The following is a 19,836-nucleotide window of genomic DNA, read 5'->3' on the forward strand; positions in this document are numbered from 1 at the left end:
AAACAGTGTTTTGTTTTTGTAATAATCACGCAGCAAACGGACAGCTTGATAAGGTAGCTCTGAAACCACACTTTGTGTTTTTGTGTTGTCGTTTAGAGATTTTAGAGTTTTCTCAAGTAAAAAGAAAACGGTTTGCAGCACTGCAGCCACCTTTAAAAACAGAGATTAACATGRAAGTAGTGATGCTGCACACAAACACCCAAAGATTTAGATATTTTAACAGCAGATACATGAAGCGCCTTGCCAAAGTATTCGCACCRTTTGAACTTTTTTTACACATTGTCATGTTTCATTCTCATACTTCAATATATTTGATTGAGATTTGATATTATAGGCCAACACAAAGTAATGAAAAACTGAAATTGAAAGAAAAATGATATATGGTTTTCAACTGAATCTGAAATGTGTGGTGTAYGTCTGTGTTCACCYYCCTKTACTCTGATACGCCTAATAAAATTCTCTCCAAGTTGCCTAAYTAGTATTGAGAGAGTCCACCTGTGTGTTTATAAATCCTGCTGCTCTATGAAAATCAAAAAAATACTAGTTATAAGTTTTCACAGAACACTGTTCCTAGTCAGTCCTAAATTTAATGCAACCGAGAATCTGTGGTAAGAGCTCTCAGAAGCAGTAAGAAAACCATGTTTCTTTTCATCCACTTCACAGTTGTATATTTAGTGCTGATCTATCACATAAAATCCAAATAAAATACATTTAAGTTTGTGATTTTACATTAAAAGGTGAAAATGTTCAAGGGTTGTAAATACTTTTGCAAGTCAAAAAATGCTGCCCGACTTCTCAAATCAAGCTTTAAAGTAAATCATCCAGCTCATGTCCATCAGTACTTAAAAGGAATCCAGGAAAAAAGCAGGAAATTCTCTAAATTCTTTTTTTCTTTCCATTTTGCAGAGATTCCTTCAGCAGACTGAGTCTTCGCAAGCTTGACATTTGAAGATGGAGAGATTGCACTCAGTCACCGACACAAAGACTACAGAAATTTGCAATATTAATTTATTTTGAAGTGTAAATAGGAGTGTTTGTTACAAGCGAAGGAGCTCGGTACGTCATTCCAGTGTCTTAATTTGTTTCTAGACAAACGGTCGCACAGTCTGCAAAGTGAACAAGGAGGTCTTGAGGATCAGGAGTTGCTGTTTGTTGCTATGGGGATGTTTTTTTCCCCCTCAGCTACCTTAAGAAACCCACACATTTAAACACTTGATACCAACAGAACCTTCAAGCTGTAAACCAGTGAATGCGAAGAGTGCTCTGAGYCCCGGATAAGTGCCAAACCCCCTGCTCCCCTTTTTACAACCAACGTTTTTACAAGCGTCCACAGAAAAAGGTACCACTTTAAAAGTCAAGGTGTTTATTTAATTCTGTACGATGTGTCAAAAAATAATGTATTCAATTTCATTTGTGCACTTTTTTTTATTATAGCGTAGCAATGCATTTATGACTTGAAAGTTTATGTATTGGAGGGAGGCGAGGAAGAAAAAAAAAGAAAAGTTGTACCAGTATTTATCATGATGCTTTATTATTATTCTATGTTGAAACATTTTAAAATTAGGTACTTAAAACATCCTTGTATAATTTTATGTAGTTTTGTTTTACTTTAAATATTTTACTAAATAAATATTTTAATGTTCAGATGGTGCGTGACTTTTTTTTTTCTTGCAATGAACAGAACAAACCTATGTAAATAATTTGGAATAGCATTGAAAATGTAATTTAATTAAAAAACTGAGACGCATATAGTCATTAGACAGCGACACATGTCAAGCACTTATTTCTGTTCATTTTTATCAGGGCTTACAATAAAAATACAAACGATAAGAAAACTTTACAAAAAATAATGGTACTTGTTCTGGCTGACGACTTTCATCTGATTTACTAAAACTTTCATTTTAAAGAGACTTTTGACATTTGGTTCAGTATCAACCAGTTTTTCTTTCAGTTTAACTTTATGTTAATGTGTTTGGCTGCAGCACTCTGAACAAACAGTTCAGCAGTTTTTATTATGCAGGACGTTTGACAATTGTCAAGTCAGCAATCTTCACCATGGTTTTGTAGACATTTGCTATAAAAATCTATTTTTATTGATGTATAATATTCAAATTTGCGAAACTTAATCAACCAGAAATTAAACCCATTACATTTTTATGTACTAGTAAAAAATGTTTCCCATATATGCTTAGACATGCACCTGTATATTGCAGGGTATGTACTACTTAAGCTAAATTCCAGTTAAGCTGCTTTATGCAAAAGAAAATGACAATAAAGCAAAACTGGAGGTAAAAACTTTATTGCTCGTCTGCTTTCAACCCAAGGGTCATTACAGCTGGTATGGGCCGCAGCTTCACACTCACCAAGGTTGCTTTTATCTTCTGAAGAAAATCTTCAAGCAAAATACAGAATATACTTCACAATATGAAGCTTTGTCTCGCATGGATAAAAATGAATGGAGCCAATTAACTAAAGGATGTCAAAAGGTTGCTGGACTATATGACAATTATGATGCAATTCTCATCCTTTTTACCAGGGCAGATGGAAACGCAGTTAAAATATAACTGAACATGTGGGACACTTAGAGCTGTTAAGGGGAAAACACTAAAAAAGAAAGCAACTTGTGCAATGGGAGGAGCCTCAGACTTTTTCCATGTCGTGACCAAGGTGCAGTGAGGTAGGTCGAATGGACCCAAATCTATTTTTTTTATTCATCATACAAGCAACTGATTCCTCATCCCCAGGGTTGCAGAAAATTCTGTCCAGCCTGTGAGTTCTTGCAGCTTCTTTTCCCTTCTAGGGTTTGTGAAAAGATTTTTTTGAAGAAATCCAGGAAAAAAAAGATTTTTGTCCGTGGTTATTACTGTTATGAGTGATACAGCAGGACCCATTTGGACTTTCCAGGAGTTCTCAAAGTATCAAATAGCCTCTCCAGAAATAATTTCAATTATTTTCTCTTAGAATGTGTGATCAATTAAACATAACATTGCACACACACACACACAAAAAGGCTGGATAATGGGCAACTTTAACATTTACTTTCCCTAAATATACTATTAAACTCTGTAATAAGCATAAAGAATAAAGGATTTTAAATCAAGAATTGCACTTTTAAATTCTGGACATTACTGGAACTTTGACTATATAAAATGTGATATAAAAACCTGGTTTTCTAAACAGACTGCACACGGTTATTTTTGTATTTCTAATAGAAATATATTGTAAATGTTTTTTATAAAAAAAAAAAAAACTTATTGAAGGCCCAAGCACAGTAATAAAAAAAACAGCATACAAATGGGAGATTTGAGAAAAAAAAATAAATCAGAGGAGTTTGAGAAAACACTGCATTAAAAAAAAAAGTATTTTGCAAATTCTGTCGCATGGAGAGAAAAAAGTCTTCGATTTAAATAAAAGCTGTGCTGAAAAGTACTCTTGCCACTAATAACCCTTACAGACGGAAACAACAAAAGGCATGACAAGTATGAAAGCCAGTGTCAAAAATGCATCACTACAAACAACTAAATCTGTACAAACAAGGCTTAAACATCCCTGACACGTCCAAAAAAAATAACAAAACAGTTTTAAACTCAGCTAGTCTTTATCGTGAGCCCCGGCTTTAGAGTAGAGTCAACTGGCCTTGGTCCTAAAGGAGGAGACTGCTGCAGGTGGAAACAAACTTTAGATAATGTGTTGAAATGGCAATGAATGTTTTTGGCACCAACAATTACAGATATGTGTATGTGTGTGTACATGTATGTCTTGTGCTTATTTTAGTGTCAGGGCTCGGGGATCCTTTTGTAGAACAGCAGGTACGGTGTGGATGAGGAGCACGTTTCAGGAGAACAGGCTCGCAGGAAGTCCTCCTCCTCAAACAGACGCACTTCAGAGTCATCAAACAGCAGCCATTTCCCCTCATACTCCAGCAGGCTGGTTAATGCTTGCTGCTCTGCTGCCTCCATCCCACCAGGGGGAGCCACTGCCGCGCCCTCTGGTTCCTTTTTGAGTCCGCCTCCGTTCTGGCTGGAGCTGCTTAGCGTCTTTCTCCGTTTAGATCCCTCCGCTGCGTCACGGTTAGCTGCTTTGCTGCCGCTTCCCAGCTCACAACTGGGCAAACTCCTCTGTCCCCCCAGGAGTCCAACACCTCCCTCCAAAAGCTTTTTGCTCCCTGATTTAGTGCTAGCCAAACCCGCTCGCCGCTGCCCCCTTGTACTCAGGCTGACCGACACCTCGCCATCGTCGAAGGCTGCGTTTTCATCTGTTTGTGCTTCCTCTTTGCTCTCCTTTACATCCTCCTCAGAAACCTTTTCTTTCTTGTCCTGCAGCCAGACCTTCACATCCTTCAGATCGGACATGCGGATGTAGGTGGTGTAGTGGCCGCTGCTGATGGTGACGCCGCTATGCATGACCACAGCAAACAGTTCGTACTGCTGCCCTGTAGCAGCCGACGGCTTTGTGCACCACTCGTTCAGAGACAGGGTGAGGGGCGTCTGTAAGGGAGTGTTGACTTTCGAGAGGCCTGCGTACGGATCCACCCTGCCAGGAAAACCAGGTTAGACTCAGAACCTTAAGAGTTTTGGTTTTACAAAAGGATCGTTTGTGAACTCACTCCAAGCTGCTGGCAGAGAAGCGCTTCAGGTGAATAGTGATGACTTCAGGAGTTTTGTCAAACAGCAGACTCCGTTCAGCCTCCGTGTAGTGATGACAGGTTTCACAGAAGTATTTATCTTCACCAACGATGCGCTCCACAGAGGCAAACTGAGAAATGGCCCACGTCAAGGTCTTCATCTCAGGCTTCGGGTCTGGAGAGACTGAGAAGATGAACAATATTACTTGTTTTGTGTCATATTAATTTCATTAATAAGTAACCATAAGTAGTTGTTTAAAAAAAATCTCCCCTACATAACCAAAATTCTAGTTCTCAGGTTGTTATTTCTGGGAAATGTTGTTATTCCGATAAAGCAATCTTGAGAAATGCAGAAAAGCTAAACTTGACTTTTCAACAAATACAATCAGTGAAGAGAAAATGGCTGATGAGGCACCCAGCATGCCTATGGAGCTGTGAAAATTTGGCAAGTTACAGGTTTCTTCTGTTCTTACTTTTCTGTCACAATTCAATATTTTCAACGCCTCACCGTCAGATAGGTCCTCTGGACTGGTGGGCTGGTCGTCCAGCACCGGGACGCTGATGTCCTGGAAGTCCTCTCTCCGCTCTGTGAAGCTCTCACACTCCAGACAGCGAGTCCTCAGCACCAGTCGGCCCTGGAACAGTTTCTCCATCAGGCCCAGAACGTCTGAGGCAAACAGAGAAACCTGGATTATGATCAGATCTCTAACAAACATTCTGGATTCTTTTTAACCAAAGTTAGCAGTTTTTGACGATGTGCTGCCTTACAGGCGTTACTCAAACTTTCTACATTTTCCCACATTACTCCCTCTACCTTCATTTCTCATCTCTTACCTTGTCGTTTCTCTGTTTGACCTTTAGCTGACTTCCTTGCTGCAGACTGTTGAGTGCTTTTCCGTTTTGGCTCCTCCGACGGTCCATTCTCTGGCTCGGATTTGTTCAGAAGTTTTGGATTTGTAGAGCTGATCTTCCCGACGCTGCAGAACTTTGAGAAAATACTCGGCTGCTTTCCAGAGGATCTCAGCCAACCGAGAGTACCTCTCTTCTTCCTTTTCCCGCTTGTCTCTTTACTGGATGCTTTTTCATCCTTCTCTTCATCGGGATTCAGATTCTTCTTTTCCTCCTCCTCCTCCTCCTGGTCTCCCTCTTTACTCTGAGCGCTGTCCACGGTGATGTCACTGGAGGACTTCCTCTTGGAGCGAGTGAAGGGTTTGTTTCTACAGACATTTTCCTCAGCGTTCTCAGACTTCTTAGACTTGGGCTTCTTCTTGGCGTTTCCCACCTCTGTGTCGCTCTTCCTCTTTCCGCTGACTTGTCCGTCCTCGTCCACGGAAGCTCTCGATTCCGGCCCAGAGAAACTGGAATCCGAGGGAACGCCATTCTCCGTTTTAACGTCTTCGTCGTCCTCCTCCTCCTTCCCCTCCAGCTCCTGCTCTTTTCTGATAGTGTCACAGGCCTCCTGAATGTATCCCAGGATGCACTGCAAAACCTCCTGAGCATCATGCTGGAGATAGCCTTCATACATAGGGTTCAGCTGCCTGCAAGACACAGACACACAGTAAACACACAAAGTATTTTCACTCTAAACACATTTAAATATCAAAAACAACAAATTAGGTTTCAATTTACTCATTCAGATTAAATTTTTTTTTATTTTGTTGCAAATACTTTAACTATCCTGTTCTACTTTTTCTCAGGTTAGCCTTTGAATAGCAGCGGTAGCTGACAGGACCTGATGGTGTGAAGTATTTTGCGAGGGGGCGTGGCCAGCTCTCCCTCGCTGAAGCCATCAGGGTTGAGCAGGAAGCTGGACTGCAGCTGCTCCACTGAGGTCATCAGGCTGCTGAAGCTCCCAAGGAGCTCGATGTGAGCCGGCACAGTCTCAGACACACACTCTGACTGCTGACTCTGAAGAAATAAAACCCAAGAGGTTTGTTGAATAAATGTTCTAGTTGTAACACACAAGAGCTTTAGAAAAACCCTTAAAGTGTGTTTATATGTCAACATCCAGATAAATAGTGTAATATCCTAAAAATAGTTCTTTAAACAGTTTGCTTTGAACCAACCTCTTCATTTTTAGCAATTTCGTCCTTTGGTTTCTCTGGTCTTTTAGAAAGGTCGTACAGCTTCTTGACCCCTTCTCTGAACCCAGGGCAGTAATACAGAACCTGCAGGTGAAAAACACAATTCATTACATTTTACCTCCATTTACACAGATTTCTAAAACCCAGCAGCCAGTGAGTACCCCAGACATGAACATGTGTAGGATGGCTTCCTTCCAGTTTAACTGGTCTTTCCAAAGAAATTGTCACAGGCTCTGAGTGTGTGCGACTTGAACCTATTCAGCTATTATAAACAGCTTCTACACACACAACAATTTAAAGGAGTATCAAGATTTTATAAATTGATTTTAACAAATGCACTCCATGGGTTTTCATAGTTCACAGCGAGTGTCATCAAAGGTCTACTTTCTTGGTGACAAGCGCTCTTTGCAGCTCATATTTATTTGGATTTTGAATTCAGTTCAGCTCACAGAAGGAATGACTGAAACAAGAGCCTGTTTTTGAAAATATTTTCCACCATTTCTAAGAAAGTGAAAAACAAAGATTGAAACTGGATTTGAAATGAAAAAAAAAAGATGTAAAAGTAGTAATACGAAAAAAAAAGCAATTAAGTAAAACATGGTTTTATGAGTCAATCAATATTTATCAAAATACTGAAATAGAAATTTCAGTATTTATACTGAAATCCATCTCATACTTTTACAAATTTTTTGTGCTTTTTTCTGTACATCCGATATCTGTGGAGACAAGGCAAATTTCTTTATCTTTTGTCCTCTTTGGAAAGGAGAGACATCTCACCTATTGTAAGCAACAGGTGAAATATGACACTGCAGCAACAGGCCCGCTGTGTGAACAGGTGTTACAGAGGAGATCACACAAGAGTCCAACTGGGTGATAAAACGTTCACCGCTTGACGTCTCTTCACTTCCAAACAATGCCTCTACAGATAAGCCACAATGAGGCAATCTAAGCACACAATGCATCATTCAGGAGGACAAAGCACTGCAAAGCAGCCTCTTATCTCCAGCCTTAAGCCGTTCTACCTGAAAACACCCTTCTCTTCTTTTAGTGAATGAGAAACAATTTCATCTCTTTGCCTTTTTATGGGTTGTTTTGTGCTGCCATGTGCAAAACTTCCTTAAAGATTAGAAACCAGCAAGTATTTACCAGGACAAACTTAAAAACTGGTGAAGCAAAATATATATTAAATACATTTCTGAAGGAGATTTTTTTGATTTGTAAAAATGGAACTAAGAAGTAATCACCCACCTGCAAGATGCTGTTTAAGTAGCAGGTGTTGCCAAGGTTATTGAGACCCACAAAAGGCACCAGGTTCTCTCTCTTCTCACATGGGATTGGAAGGCCAGGTGAAGATGGACAGGGGGCGGGGCCATAGACCACCTGATCACAGCTGCAGCACATTAGGAAAAACAAAACAGGAAATGGATTGTTTTAATTTTCACAGTCATTGCTTAAATTATTCTAGGTTTTTTATATGGAATGAGAGCATAAACTGTATATAACTGTAGCAATATTATTACGCTTGCCAAAGTTTTTCCTTCTGTGTTCTGGGCCAAAAGTGTCTTAAGTATCCGATAATTCAACAAAATGTTTAAAACAGATTTTATTTATATTGTGCAGCCCTAATTCAGAGTGGGGAGAGATTACATGTTCTTTGTTTATCCTGAGTCGAAAACCTGTTTGTGGTGTATATACAGAGGGTGTATACAATTCTGCAATGGAAAAAGTTACTGTGAAATTTTATACAAATTATAGGAAGAATCTAAAAATAAAAGGCTGAAAAGTTTGAGAACCCAGATTGGCAGAGCCGGCAGACTGATGACGGTCATTAATCTCTTACCAGGATGCTGGAATGTGATTTGATATACAAATGAGCAAACTCAGTGGGTGTTAGAAAGCTGCTGGATGTTTGTAGTTGTTGAGATTATCTACACACAGAAAACATATTGGAGAAACAAAACATACTGTGTTTTTTCTTCCTGCAGGGATATACTTCATATTTACATGCCCTTTTAAAATACCATTTTTTACTACTTCTGTGACTAAATGTACATTTTTTGTACTAAAGAACCATTTCATTTTCAATTAGTTTTTATTTACATAAATCTTAAGACTGCTGAACCTAGATTGAGAAAACTTTGAACTCAATGAGCAATAAAGTCTGGAAAATAAATATTTAAATGTTATTTTTCTTACACATTTAATTAATGATAAATGAAGATGTCAGTTTTCCAGAAGTTTCATTTCTACAATCTCTGTTTAAGTTGGCAAAAAGTTAAAATGCTGAACCTTGATGTTCTGCAACATTTAGATGCGCCTCTCCTGCACCACACCTCATTAGAATAATTAGGTCATTAGCAAGGCTCTGGAGAACYKATCTACACAAGGAGGAGGTAATTAAGCCATTTCATTCCAGTGTTTAGTACCTGTGGCACAGCTAAAAACTGCAGGACAGCGACCCTTGAGGACCGGAGTTTGACACCTGTGTCTTAAATAGATACAATTATTTCCAGCAACTAATGACTGCTGTTCCTATATGATTTATGACCCAAACTGTACTTGTTCAGCTTTGCTTGTTTTAAAGTGTTCTATAAATAAACTTTGACTTTTTTTTTTTTTTAACAAAAATGGACATTTGTCAACCGTTTAAAAAACAAAAAGAAGTTGATTTGTGTACTGCTGACAAAATAAGTTAACATGGACTACTTTTAAAATATCAACATCTGTATCTCGGTGATTAACTGAGTGTTGTTCATAACATGACAATGTGGTTTATTATTGCAAAGTTTGAAAAATTAAGTAAACTACTCTACTATTACTCACAGACCCACCTGGCTGGAGAATCTTCTTGTTCTAGTGTTTTGGCCTCTTCTGCTTGAGGTTCGGAGAAATCCAGAGCTCGTTTTGTGTCCTTCTTCTGGAAGAACTTTAAGGAAAGTTTGTTCCTTTTCACAGGACTCCCCTGTCCTGCTCCAGCATTCTCAGCCAGCAGACCTGACATCTTCGTTCTCCTTGGTATCTTACTGAGACCGAACAGCGCAGCTCACTGGCGAAAAAGAGAATTGCACATTATATTTCAGTGGGCGCCATCAGAGCTCGACATGAACGAACGTAACTACGCACTTAAGTTTTTGCTCCTGTGGTGTAATTTTGAGCAAAACAGTTCGAGTTGATCAGTTCAGACGGTTCTGGTTTACATTGTAGTGTACAGTTACAAGTTCAGTTCGGTATTATATAACATATTACCAAGCTAACGCTAACTTAATGATGCCTGTGTAACCACCCCTCCACAACAACCAGAGACGAACCTTTGCCTCTCTATTTTTTTACATAATAGTAAAAACAAAGCAGTGTGCATTTAAAAACTCATTCTAAACTATTTGAACACAACACAGTATAAAAACTGGGTCGACATGGAGCGGTGTTGTGAAGCAGTGGGAGGAGTAAACAGGCAGCACGCTGCCTTCAACTGCTTAATTCAAAACAACGAACTATCTTAATTCGAACAGTCAGATGACACGTTTAAGTCTTACCTGAAGGACTCATTCCAGCTTCAAGTTTAATATATATTCCCAAATATATAGTCATTCAAACCATTTAGTCCGCTGTTTGACTATTCAGACGGTGCAAAGAGAAGTTGGCGCTTTTTCCTGCTCGAAGACACTTTGACCGTTTCTCTGCCGGTGAAGAATCGACACTGTCTGAACATATCCGACAAAAATATGGTTTAAAATATGGTTTACATATTAAATGTAAACCATGCGAGCAAATAAATCTTATAAATATGCACAGGTTTTTGTAAAATTAGATAACGTGGAAAATTTACAGTCTAAAACGCAGGCCGATCTCAGGACACCTAAAAAGACGAAATCCATCCACCCTGTTGACGCCATGTTTGTAGTGTTTCCTGAAAGGGCAGCTGAGCTAAAAAGGAGAAAGATCGAGAGTTTGGGGTTCCCATCAAAATAAAGGCTCACAAGCAAAATAGCTGTTTGCTGAGAGGAGGAGATTTTATCAATAAACTTAGACAATTTGGTTAGGTATACAATCCATTTTTGGATAATTATGATTACTTTAGGGATGGTTTTTCAACCAAAGTTGTTTGCTGTTTGCGATTCATAGCAAAAGTATTCGTATTTGGGAAAAAAAACTATTGCAAAGTTGCGGTATTATTGCTTGATATTGTGATATTTTGATTACATCACTTTTTACCTTTTCCGTCATCATAATGTACTGCAACCACGATTCTATAAAGGGCATACTAATCAAGAGGCCTGGAACACATTGCTTGCTAGTATAGTTTTGACATARATAAAACTAAACCTTCAATATTATTCAATATAATCCGTTGTCGTTATATATTTTGTTTTAAAAAGTTCGCACATACATAGTATGTGGCATAATGACAAGTAAAATGTAAACTAAACATCAACAATTTCGTGCTTTTATTTTGAAATCATATATCCGTTTTCTACCTGCAAACCTGACATTATCATTGCTTCGGRAAGCTGTATGCTCCAAAACAATTATAATAATAACTAAATATATACCGTGTTTGTATCAGTTGCAATTATAAATTGTTTCATTATAAGTAAAGTTTTACATTCCTAAATTTAAAAAACTGTCCCGTCCGTTGGAATGATTAACAACGGTTGTACACAGTTTTGATCAACAGGGGGCGACATTATCCAGGGAATATGACAGCAAACTATCCAGCAGCATCATCACCATCTTCACTGGACCATCTCCTCATCTGACAGTCACCAGGCTACTCCTTCATGATTTTAACGGTAAGATACAGTTTGTTTGTGCTTTGCTTTCTGGGGGAAAACGTAAATGTACTGTGATCGCAGCACTAAGGTGTCTATTTAATCTCGTCTCACCTCAATAGTATCAGTTGCACTGTGATGTTAAAAGGGCTACAGACTGTTGGTGCTGGCGTGTGTTTGTACGATGAGGGGAGTATCGTAGCACCTGAATGTTGCCAAAATAAAAAAAAAAAGCGAAACGACAGGTGCGTCGTTGCACGGTGGGATGCAAACTGCGGGGATATATTTTTCATACGATACTCGAGCTGGAGACGTTCCGTTTCTTCTGTTGCTGTTGCTGCTGCTGCTGCTGCTGCTGCAGAGTGGATGCTTGGTCAGCAGCAAACATTGCATCGATGGAGCTGAGCTCTACTGTGCCCGAGCTTCAAGAAACCCCTTGGTTATCAGGTGTTGTTGCCGCAAGGATGCAGATAATGGACGGTAGTAGTAGTTTCGCAGACTAGTACTTCCTGTGGGACTGGCTGATATTCCCAAARGTATCCTCAGTCTAATGCTCCAGAATAGGATGTCTCCTCTATCTCGGGCTTTGGAGTGACTCTAATATAAATTTCATGACTGGTTCAGTGTGCAAAAATCTCACAACAGGAATAATTTCAGGGTATTTCATCCCAAGTAACATAGCTACAAAATTAACTTGATTAATAAAGAAAATAAATCAGGAGAATGATTTACCAAGCTGTAATATGAGCTGGTTCAGAGCTCCTGTTTGGGGGGCCTAAACAGAATTTCTGTTCAGGTGCAAGARCGTGTTGAAAAGACAACCTCTAGTCAAGTAATCAACAAAACTGACCTTTATGGAAAACTGTCAAGAAAATAGTTTTTAAAAAAAGCCATGCAAACTTCTATTTGAAGCTTTCTGCAAGCCGTGTAAGGGACAGATAAAGTCTGGGAAGAGAAGTTCTGTTCAGATGAAACCAAAGCAAAAACGATATTTGTTGAAAACTAACGCTGCATTTCTGCTTCAACAAGCTAACGTGAAACATGGTGGTGGCAGGATCATGCTATGGGGAAGCATTGTTTTTAAAAGGAACTTGAATAGAGTTGATTAAAAGATGGATAGAGATGTTTGCCTACCAATAATTGAAGAAAAACTGTTAAAAGCTGCAAAAGACTTTAGGTTTCGTTTTGAGCAGGACAGCTACGATACAGGGTCAGAGCTGAAATGGTTTTGATCAAAGAATATTCATTCATGTGTTAGAGAATCCAAGTCAAAGTGGCATTAGAGCCTTTTTGTAAAGAACAAAAAGGAAAAAAAATCAGTCTGTAGATCTGCAAATCTGGTAGAAACATACCCTAAAGACCTGCAGCTGTAATGTCAGTGAATGGTTGTCCTAGAACCATTTCCCCTCCACTGCACAGGTTTGCACTACTGTTTGTTAGTCTACCAACTTGGTGGACATGTTTCAAAATATATGGTTGTTTTTTTTAGTTCTCATAAATTCTGGTAGGACTTCAGAAGTTAATGGCAGAGTAAAGGATGGAAATTATCAAATGGAATGGTGTCTGGTTTTTATTTTAGCTTCTCAAAAAATTATACAGATTATTTTTAGAAAAGAAAACACACACAAGAAACCCAAATGTAAAAACAAACAAGCAGTTTATCCTGATTGCTGTTGTTTAAGGGATTTAGCTGTTAGCAGAGATGGAGTGGGGTACTTCAGAACATTAACATGTTAATCAACTGGGGGTTTTTTCATAATGAAAGCTTTTTTACATATTAGGGAGCTTTGTTTTGCTCGATTGCTAATGCAACCACAGAATGATAATTCTGGTGGTTTTAGGGGCCCACTATTAGTTGGGGGTGTAGGAGGATTTGGAGGAGGGAGTACTGGGGGATGCTTCTCAGTTTTTTAAGCCTTATATTGGCCCTGGATCTGACAAATACAACTGATGGGGCAGTAATTTTCCACATCCCGTCTCAGAGTCCATCTAAATCCTAACGTGGGGCTGCATAATAAAGAAGCATTATTGTGGTGCCTTTCTCTCATCGCCTCCTAATATCTATGTTTTTTTTCTTCAACAAAAGACAAATCCCACCACCCATGACCTGAGCTATAGAGAATGACGTTCCTAAAACAGTAGAAATGAGACTTTAAAACACATAATTAAGTCATTAAGCAGATTTGAGCTCTGAAATGTTAGAAATATTATTTCTATTGAAGGAAGAATTTAGTTGGTTTCTTTTCACTTGATGTAAATGCAGCAATTTTGTATATTTTATTCTTTTAACTTGTGTTAACGAGGAGTTCTTTGCATGCCCTGTGCAATGCTGCTGGCCTTTATTAAAGCAGGCTTTGTCCCAGGAGGCGTGGAGCCCTCACAGCACGGACCGGGAGATGTAGGTGGTGTGAACGCTTTAAAGCCCAGGAAAAAAAAAAAAAAAAAAAGAAATCTCCCCACTCTCATGCTCCATCTCTGTCAGGAGATCACTGATGGGAAAATGAAGGCATGTTGAGTGACAGGCAACGGTGCACTCCAAGAATCTTTTGAACTCTCAGTACAAATCCTGTTGTTACAGCTGCACACAGTTGTTATTTTGTTATTTGCATCAGATGAACTATTACTGTACTGCAACACTTTTTAGCAAACCTGGAAATACATCATTAGCATGTTTTGAGTCTTTCTAATTTCATTTTTTTAGAACTCATTGCGAATAAGGCAGTAAAACACAAACACATTAAAGGGTTCGTGTTTGAGAGTTACATTCCCTCCTTTGACCTGCAGGGCATCCTTCAAGGTTGGGAACAGCTGGTTTAATCACATCATTGCAGTGATTTTATAAGAACACACATCTTGAGCCCCGAATTCGACTCATTAGGAGCCGTTGAAGGCATGAAGACTTTTATCGCGGTTTATTTCTTTCCTCCGGAAAAAAGCACCGGTGGACAAATCTCACAGGCTGCACTCGGCTGAGGGGAAAGGCTTAATATGTCATTAAGCAGAAGTTAACAAGCGCTCACAGCCTCACATGCTTATGCAGTGGATCTTAAAAGTCTACACACGCTTGGAAAAATGACACATTTTCATAAAATAATGATATGAGCGGAAAACTTAAAGCATTACACCTTTAATGTTACATATGTCCTCTAACAATTTAACCTAAAAATAAACAAATCAAAGTATGAAGTAGCTTCTGATTGCATTTCAGTGTTCTGCATTATTTGGTAGGAGTTTAATTGCATTCCACACTTTGGCTTGGTTACAGACTTAGTCACAACGTGTTCTTCTAGTGATGCCCTTTTTGTTTTGCTTCCAGGCTCCAGACTGATACATTTCTACAGTTAGATGACTTATTTTTTTTGTAATCTCTTTGCAAACTATTCCTTTAGCTAATAGATACAAATGAGCACATTTCAAAAAAATCTTGCTTGGGCAGCTGAACTTTGTTTCTGGGTTATCAGATGCTTTATAATTAATAGCAGAAATGTTCCCAAGAAGAGTGAGTGTTAAAACCAAATTAAAAGCTGCTTTATCAAAGTACTCATTTAAGGGAGTGCACATTTATGCAAACAGGTCTATATTTTTGGTTTGTGTGTTAAATAATTAAAAGGAAAAAATGCCTTCCCATAGTCTCTTGGTTTTGCATTAAAAAATCTGGCAGTTCTTCCAGTGATGCAAACACTTTTTAGAGCCACCGTTCATCAGGTATGATCTGCCGCTGCACGCAGGAGTTTTCCATGTCCACATACTTTAGAGCGGGCTTCCCATTTGATGCATGCTGAGAAGGTGGGTGTTTCCAACCCGGCCACTCTGATGTTGGGAAGAATAGCTCCTGCATCCTACTCAGTCTGCTCTCTACTCTCCCAGCTCTCCTGTTTCATGCAGACTGCCTGCCTTCCAGCGTAGTGCTGTCCTTTCACTCTCCACTATTCATTACCATCTTGTGTGTATTTTCACAAACCTACTAAGGTGGACCAAAAGCGCTGGCACAGAGGACTGACGAGTTCATGCTCAGATGAAAGAAGCATACATATAGATGTAACTTGTCCTACAAAGACAGAAGCGTCTACTAAATTGCAGTTTTGTTAGAAAGGATAGAACACTCACTCACAAAGGTAAGAGATCATTTTTATTTGCATTTCATTGCTTCACTACACATTTTTTTTGGCATTCTCTCTGTAGTTTTCTCCTATTTGTTATTTGGTGTTTTTACTACTACATTGCCACAATCAATAGTATCATCACACCATTTAAATCATATTTCCGTCTACGTACACATAGTCACAATAGGCATAATTTCAAAAGTTGCCATCCAGGGGATTATTTGTTGTTTAGAGCGATCATATCTGCAGCTTCAGCTGATGGCTTCGGTGAACACTCAGTGGGGATGTCTTCGCTTGGTTTCCTCTCCCTCCTTCACAGTCAAACCCCTCCTCGCCTCTCCTCTCTCCTGTGTCTGCATGTATTCACAGTTAGTCTCAGCCTCTGCTCTGCTTGCTTGCCTGCCACAGACCGTCGGCTCTGGTTGGTTGGCAGACTGCAGTTACACATTAAATGTTGGCTGTTCACTATAGGTGTCATACTGTGCACGTGTCTTATTTGTTACACCTACAATTTTACCTCAGCGCCCAACCTGAGCAGCACGTTAAACGGGGCTGACCCGGATCGGTGTTCATCCCGCTTTCTGAGTTTATTTATGTTTGTGTCGGTGTGTTTGTCTTGGAGGTGCAGAGAGGTGAGTCATACCGGCTCACACGCTGGTGGCTGCCACTGGCGTTCAGTGTAACCACATCGTGTTGTGTGATTTGCAAATCGGCAGTGTCTGATGAAGCAGTGTATCTGTGAAATGTCGACCTTTCAGGAAATGAAAACAAGCAAATTTGCCTTTTTTTTTGAAGAGCTTACCATCTATTGATTTTTTTTTCTGTGCAATGTATCCTATTCGGAGGAGGTCAGATCTGAAAGTATTTTTTACAAAGCCAGTAGCTTTCAGAGGAAATCATAAACATAAAGTGAAGTTGTACACTTGTTTAGCATTAACAGAGGGTACTTGATTTTACAGTTCCTTGAAAAGGTTTTAGAACCCCTAAAATATTTTCACATTTTGTAACTTTTCACAACCACAAATTTTATATCAAGTTTTTGTGATTATATGTAGAATCCCTGCCTGGGGTTTTTCTGCATGAAGTTTGCATCTTCTCCACAAGGAGGTGGGCACATTTCTGTTAATCCGCTAATATGCTAATACCAAAGCTAATTTTTCGCTTAGTGGTTTTGCTAACTTCAAAAATGTTTAGCGCACTTAGGTTTCCGTAAAATAATTTTTCCAGATAACTTGAAATTGGATAATTTACATGGCTGTTTTGTAAATTTTCAGTTTGACATGTGTTGAAGTTTTGGTTATGGAGTGTCACAGCAAGGTTTATACTTGGTGCATTGAGCCGTCCCCACCTCTCACGTTGTCATGCTGTCACGGCCATGCAACTCTGAATTTTTATGAGTCCTCGCAGATTGTGCATGTCATCTTTCACACAAACTGGGTGATTTGCAAAATACTCTTGCAGAGCTGGTCCACCTGCACTGGCATTTAAATGACTCCACCATAAGGGCTCATTTTTAAAGAATACTGCACCACTTTCGGTACACGTTAAGTATAAACGCCTCACTGTGTTGGTGTTGTGTTTTAGCATTGGCAGAGCTACTGTTGTTTGTCCTATGTGTCTCTGTGTTGCCCTGTGATTGGCTGGTGATCTTGCCTCTCACCCAATGATTGACCCTGTGACCCTGCCAGGATAAGCGGGTGTAGGCATGGATAAATAGATTTTATCCGATAGACCAACACAAAGTAGTTCACAATTGTGAAGAATTTCATACATTATAGTAAAAACCTTATACAACTGCAAAATACCCTTCAGTCAAAGGATTGACTTTGAGGGACTGAATAGAAATGGAAGCCAAATTATTCAGATTCTTACTTGAACAATAAAGAAAAGAAAAACTCTGGTTTTATCTCTCTTCTTCACAATTAAGCACTATTTTGTTCTAAGAAAATTTGTCCCACTTGGTGCGAAAGACACTATGATTTTAATAATAAATGTATTTTGTAACTTACTCTCCAGGGTATAATAATATAAGGAATCTAAAAGTGCTAAAACAAACATGAACAATAAAGTGCACTCAGTTTGGCAAAGACAACCTCAGGCCAGTATATAACAGATCTAAAGTATTCCACATTCCACACCATGTTTCTTAATGGAGCTTAAAGCCACACAGGACAAAGTTGTGTTATTAAATCCCAGTGAATTTTGCAGAAAGCATCTGCAATGTTTCACCTGTCCTGAATGCAGCTGATTTGTACTTGCAAGGGTTTTTATCTCTTGTGACATTTAGTAGAAGAAATCAATGCCCTTACTGACAAGATTATCTGGACATTCAAAAATCAGTSACAAAATTCTGATCAGTGTGTCTGTATTGATGAGGTTTTGACCTTTTAAGCTGGATTCAAAATTTTTAYTATCATGACACATTATGCAATGTGATGGCATCTAAAATCTTTAGGTTTAGAGCTGATGGACTTAATGTGTTTTTATAAACAATAGATAACATAAGTGGGCATAACTGTYAGCGTTCTATATCTTGATTTTGCAGTACGTGTGGGCTTTTTCTTGCTAAAGTTCTTCATTTCTGTCAAAATGAGAGAAAATTTCTTGTCCTCAACAATCTTATGYCATTGCACTAAATATTTGTTAATTTTAGTTCTGGACTAACTTTGAAATAAACAACAGTCCATTCAGCCTTGTAGCAGACACYTGCAGGATCTGCTCAYAATTGTGTCCACTTTGAAAAATGACCCAGTTTTACTTCAAGAAAAGTTACCCCACAGCATGATTCCACCAACACCATGTTTTCCTCTAGGTATATTGTTTGTTGAATATTGTACAATGTTCTTTCTGTGTCGAATCTACCAATGAATTAGAGTAGCTTAATCTGACCATAAAATKGCTCTCCCACATGTTGGAGACTTCAGGCAGGTCAGGATGTTTTCAGCGGAATAACATGTTTCTGTTTTGCAACCCTACTCCTTACTCCAGATATATTGAAAATTCATGAACCTTCGTATCATCTGGAAATCAACCAGTAAAAGCAAGAAATTCCTGCAGCTCCATTAGTGTTGTGATTGTTTCTTTGTTTTTCATTGCAGACTCCCTTATTAGTTTTCCTCTTGTCTTTTTATTCATTTTGGAGAAAATCCCATTTTYATTATGCAGTTTTCTTCAATACATTCACCACGTCTTGAATACAAACTTCAAATGATGGCTCACTAGAAGGCCCAAGAACATCGACATGCTGAAAAGGTTGTAATTACCACCGGAGAGACATTTAAAACATCCAGCATKCCGGCTTTGGAGGACCGACTTTGGGCACTGCTGGACTAAAGTAGCTATTAAAGTCYTGGGATTTTACCAGGAGTATGCACACTTTTGAGACCCACAGGCAGTTTTGATGTGAAACTAGAATCCTGTGAAAAATTATCCTACTTTTTTTCTGCTATGAAAAGCAGGCCATTAARGACCAATGCCCTAGGTAGAACTCTACTAAAGAAAAGGCATAGCAGCTTAATCTGATGGAAAGTGTATTGGAGTAGTYGCACATGCAGACACATTCTGAGAATCTGCAGGCAGCCCAGTGAGCATTTTAGGATGGCTGYTCCTATACAGAGCTGCTGCACTATGAACACATAGCCATACAGTGCTTTTTAACCCATAACCCTCCCACTGTATGTGTGTCTGTTTTTTTTGTTCTTTTTGGTGAGGTTTTATGACTTTCAAAATAGTAATTATTACAGCCTGCTTCCCTAAACATAGATGCCGGCAAATAGTCAATGTATGCAGTGTGACACGTCTAAMCCCACTAGCATTGTGCAGATCTGCTGTGTCAAGAACTGCAAGTCAATGATGGAGATGGCCCATAATTTTCCCAGATGAGAGTTTGAAGTCGGCCTGTGCCAGTGGATGCCAGGCTGTGTTCTGCGCTTCAGCTGGCTGGACGCCCAGCACTCCTCATGTGCTTCATATTCCACAGACTTCCACATCCACGACTTCTCATAAGGCTTCACTGAACCTGTAAACTCCTCTTTCAGCCCACACAGCCTGAGTGTGTTTATCTGCAAATGTTTGTGCTAAGTTGATTTCCCTCAGGGATAAATTAGCTTATATATATGAAAACCTTCAGACGAGAGTGTACGTTTGCAGCATACTGGCCGACTTAAAGTCAGATTCTTTTAATTGTTTTAGTTCCATGATATTAATGGTTTTAAACAGATTCTCTTTTATCAAACAAGTGGCAGAGTCATGGGATA

At 39.1% G+C, this 19,836-nt stretch overlaps 3 protein-coding genes across 7 annotated transcripts in view; 2 read left to right on the forward strand and 1 right to left on the reverse strand.

Annotated features, from left to right (window-relative positions):
* Positions 1–1,644, forward strand: part of dock7 (dedicator of cytokinesis 7) — a 49,071-nt gene extending 47,427 nt beyond the window's left edge. Inside the window, exons 52-53 of the mRNA XM_008406461.2 lie at positions 28–53; positions 907–1,644. Coding sequence (XP_008404683.2) covers positions 28–49 — 22 coding nt within the window. The 3' untranslated portion in view covers positions 50–53; positions 907–1,644. The remainder of the gene's footprint in view (positions 1–27; positions 54–906) is intronic.
* Positions 1,645–3,340: 1,696 nt separating this feature from the next.
* Positions 3,341–10,594, reverse strand: usp1 (ubiquitin specific peptidase 1). 4 transcript variants are annotated; one of them, XM_008406173.2, is made up of 10 exons: positions 10,535–10,552; positions 10,242–10,409; positions 9,540–9,754; positions 7,957–8,098; positions 6,691–6,792; positions 6,357–6,538; positions 5,459–6,162; positions 5,133–5,291; positions 4,607–4,808; positions 3,341–4,533 (listed from the first exon to the last, which is right to left on the reverse strand). In XM_008406173.2, exons 3-10 carry the CDS (start codon positions 9,707–9,709, stop codon positions 3,777–3,779), a joined length of 2,418 nt encoding a protein of 805 aa, XP_008404395.1. In that variant the 5' UTR covers positions 9,710–9,754; positions 10,242–10,409; positions 10,535–10,552; the 3' UTR covers positions 3,341–3,776. The 4 variants fall into 4 exon arrangements, with proteins under 4 accessions (XP_008404395.1, XP_017159925.1, XP_008404394.1 ...); XM_017304436.1 differs by having other exon boundaries at positions 6,357–6,532; positions 10,242–10,594; XM_008406172.2 differs by having other exon boundaries at positions 10,242–10,594.
* Positions 10,595–11,410: 816 nt separating this feature from the next.
* The window catches only part of kank4 (KN motif and ankyrin repeat domains 4), a 77,411-nt gene continuing 68,985 nt past the window's right edge, over positions 11,411–19,836 (forward strand). The window contains exon 1 of one of the 2 annotated variants that reach the window (XM_008406176.2): positions 11,411–11,498. The gene's annotated coding sequence lies outside the window, so the exon portion shown is untranslated. Of the gene's footprint in view, positions 11,499–15,316; positions 15,593–19,836 lie in introns of those variants that run through there. The other variant, XM_008406175.2, reaches the window with a different exon arrangement.

Source organism: Poecilia reticulata, linkage group LG4, assembly GCF_000633615.1.
Source record: "Poecilia reticulata strain Guanapo linkage group LG4, Guppy_female_1.0+MT, whole genome shotgun sequence".
Lineage (NCBI taxonomy): Eukaryota > Metazoa > Chordata > Actinopteri > Cyprinodontiformes > Poeciliidae > Poecilia > Poecilia reticulata.

Bases quoted from the DNA above. Each gene is read 5' to 3' on its own strand.
- usp1 (XM_008406172.2), bottom strand. From the start codon at position 9,709: ATGTCAGGTCTGCTGGCTGAGAATGCTGGAGCAGGACAGGGGAGTCCT. The intron at 6,539-6,690 runs GTTGGTTCAAAG...TGGGTTTTATTT, and splicing joins AAATTGCTAAAAATGAAGAG to CTTCAGAGTCAGCAGTCAGA. The intron at 5,292-5,458 runs GTAAGAGATGAG...TGTTTGCCTCAG, and splicing joins TCAAACAGAGAAACGACAAG to ACGTTCTGGGCCTGATGGAG.